The sequence below is a fragment of the Eurytemora carolleeae genome, unplaced genomic scaffold (genome assembly GCF_000591075.1).
Source record: "Eurytemora carolleeae unplaced genomic scaffold, Eaff_2.0 scaffold1333, whole genome shotgun sequence".
NCBI classification, from domain to species: domain Eukaryota; kingdom Metazoa; phylum Arthropoda; class Copepoda; order Calanoida; family Temoridae; genus Eurytemora; species Eurytemora carolleeae.
This window is the reverse complement of record NW_019397220.1, coordinates 91,396-91,899: the sequence shown is the minus strand read 5'-3', so window position 1 is coordinate 91,899 and position 504 is coordinate 91,396. Positions and strand designations below refer to the sequence as shown.

The 504-nt window shown below is 37.7% G+C and overlaps 1 protein-coding gene across 1 annotated transcript in view; it reads left to right on the top strand.

Moving 5' to 3' along the window:
* Window positions 1-73: 73 nt before the first annotated feature.
* Window positions 74-504, top strand: part of LOC111712828 (trafficking kinesin-binding protein milt) — a gene marked incomplete at its 5' end in the record, with an annotated part of 23,072 nt that continues 22,641 nt past the window's right edge. Inside the window, one exon of the mRNA XM_023487565.1 lies at window positions 74-176. Within this exon, the coding sequence (XP_023343333.1) occupies window positions 74-176 (103 nt within the window). The remainder of the gene's footprint in view (window positions 177-504) is intronic.

Sequence of the window (504 nt, the reverse complement as noted above, 5' to 3'; positions counted from 1 at the left end):
TTGTTATTGTTATTGTTATTGTTATTGTTATTGTTATTGTTATTGTTATTGTTATTGTTATTGTTATTGTTAGTTGGCCCATGAAGCGTATGCATGTGAGGAGAAAGAGGAAAGGTTGGTGACAGATGCTGTAAAACATCTAACAGAAGCTAATCATCAAATCAAGGATCTACACAGTCAGTTCACAAACAAGGTAGGATTGTCATTTTTTAACTCATGATTATAAGGGAAGGGGGGGGGGGTAGCATAACCCCCCCTTTTTCTCCCTTAGGGCGATCTGGGGATTTCACGTTGGTGAAATATTCCCATTTTAGGTTAAAGAATTATATATTTTCGTCCATGCATAAAACTAATTATTTTTCACTTCCCCCCCTCCTGTATTTGCGTCATGCTTAAAGAGGATGTTGTGGGGTATTATGAGAATTGGAGGTACATAAGAAAACAGATAAATGGATTTTTGTTGGTGGGAGGGGTAAAATAAAGAGGGATGGAATCTTGGGGGGG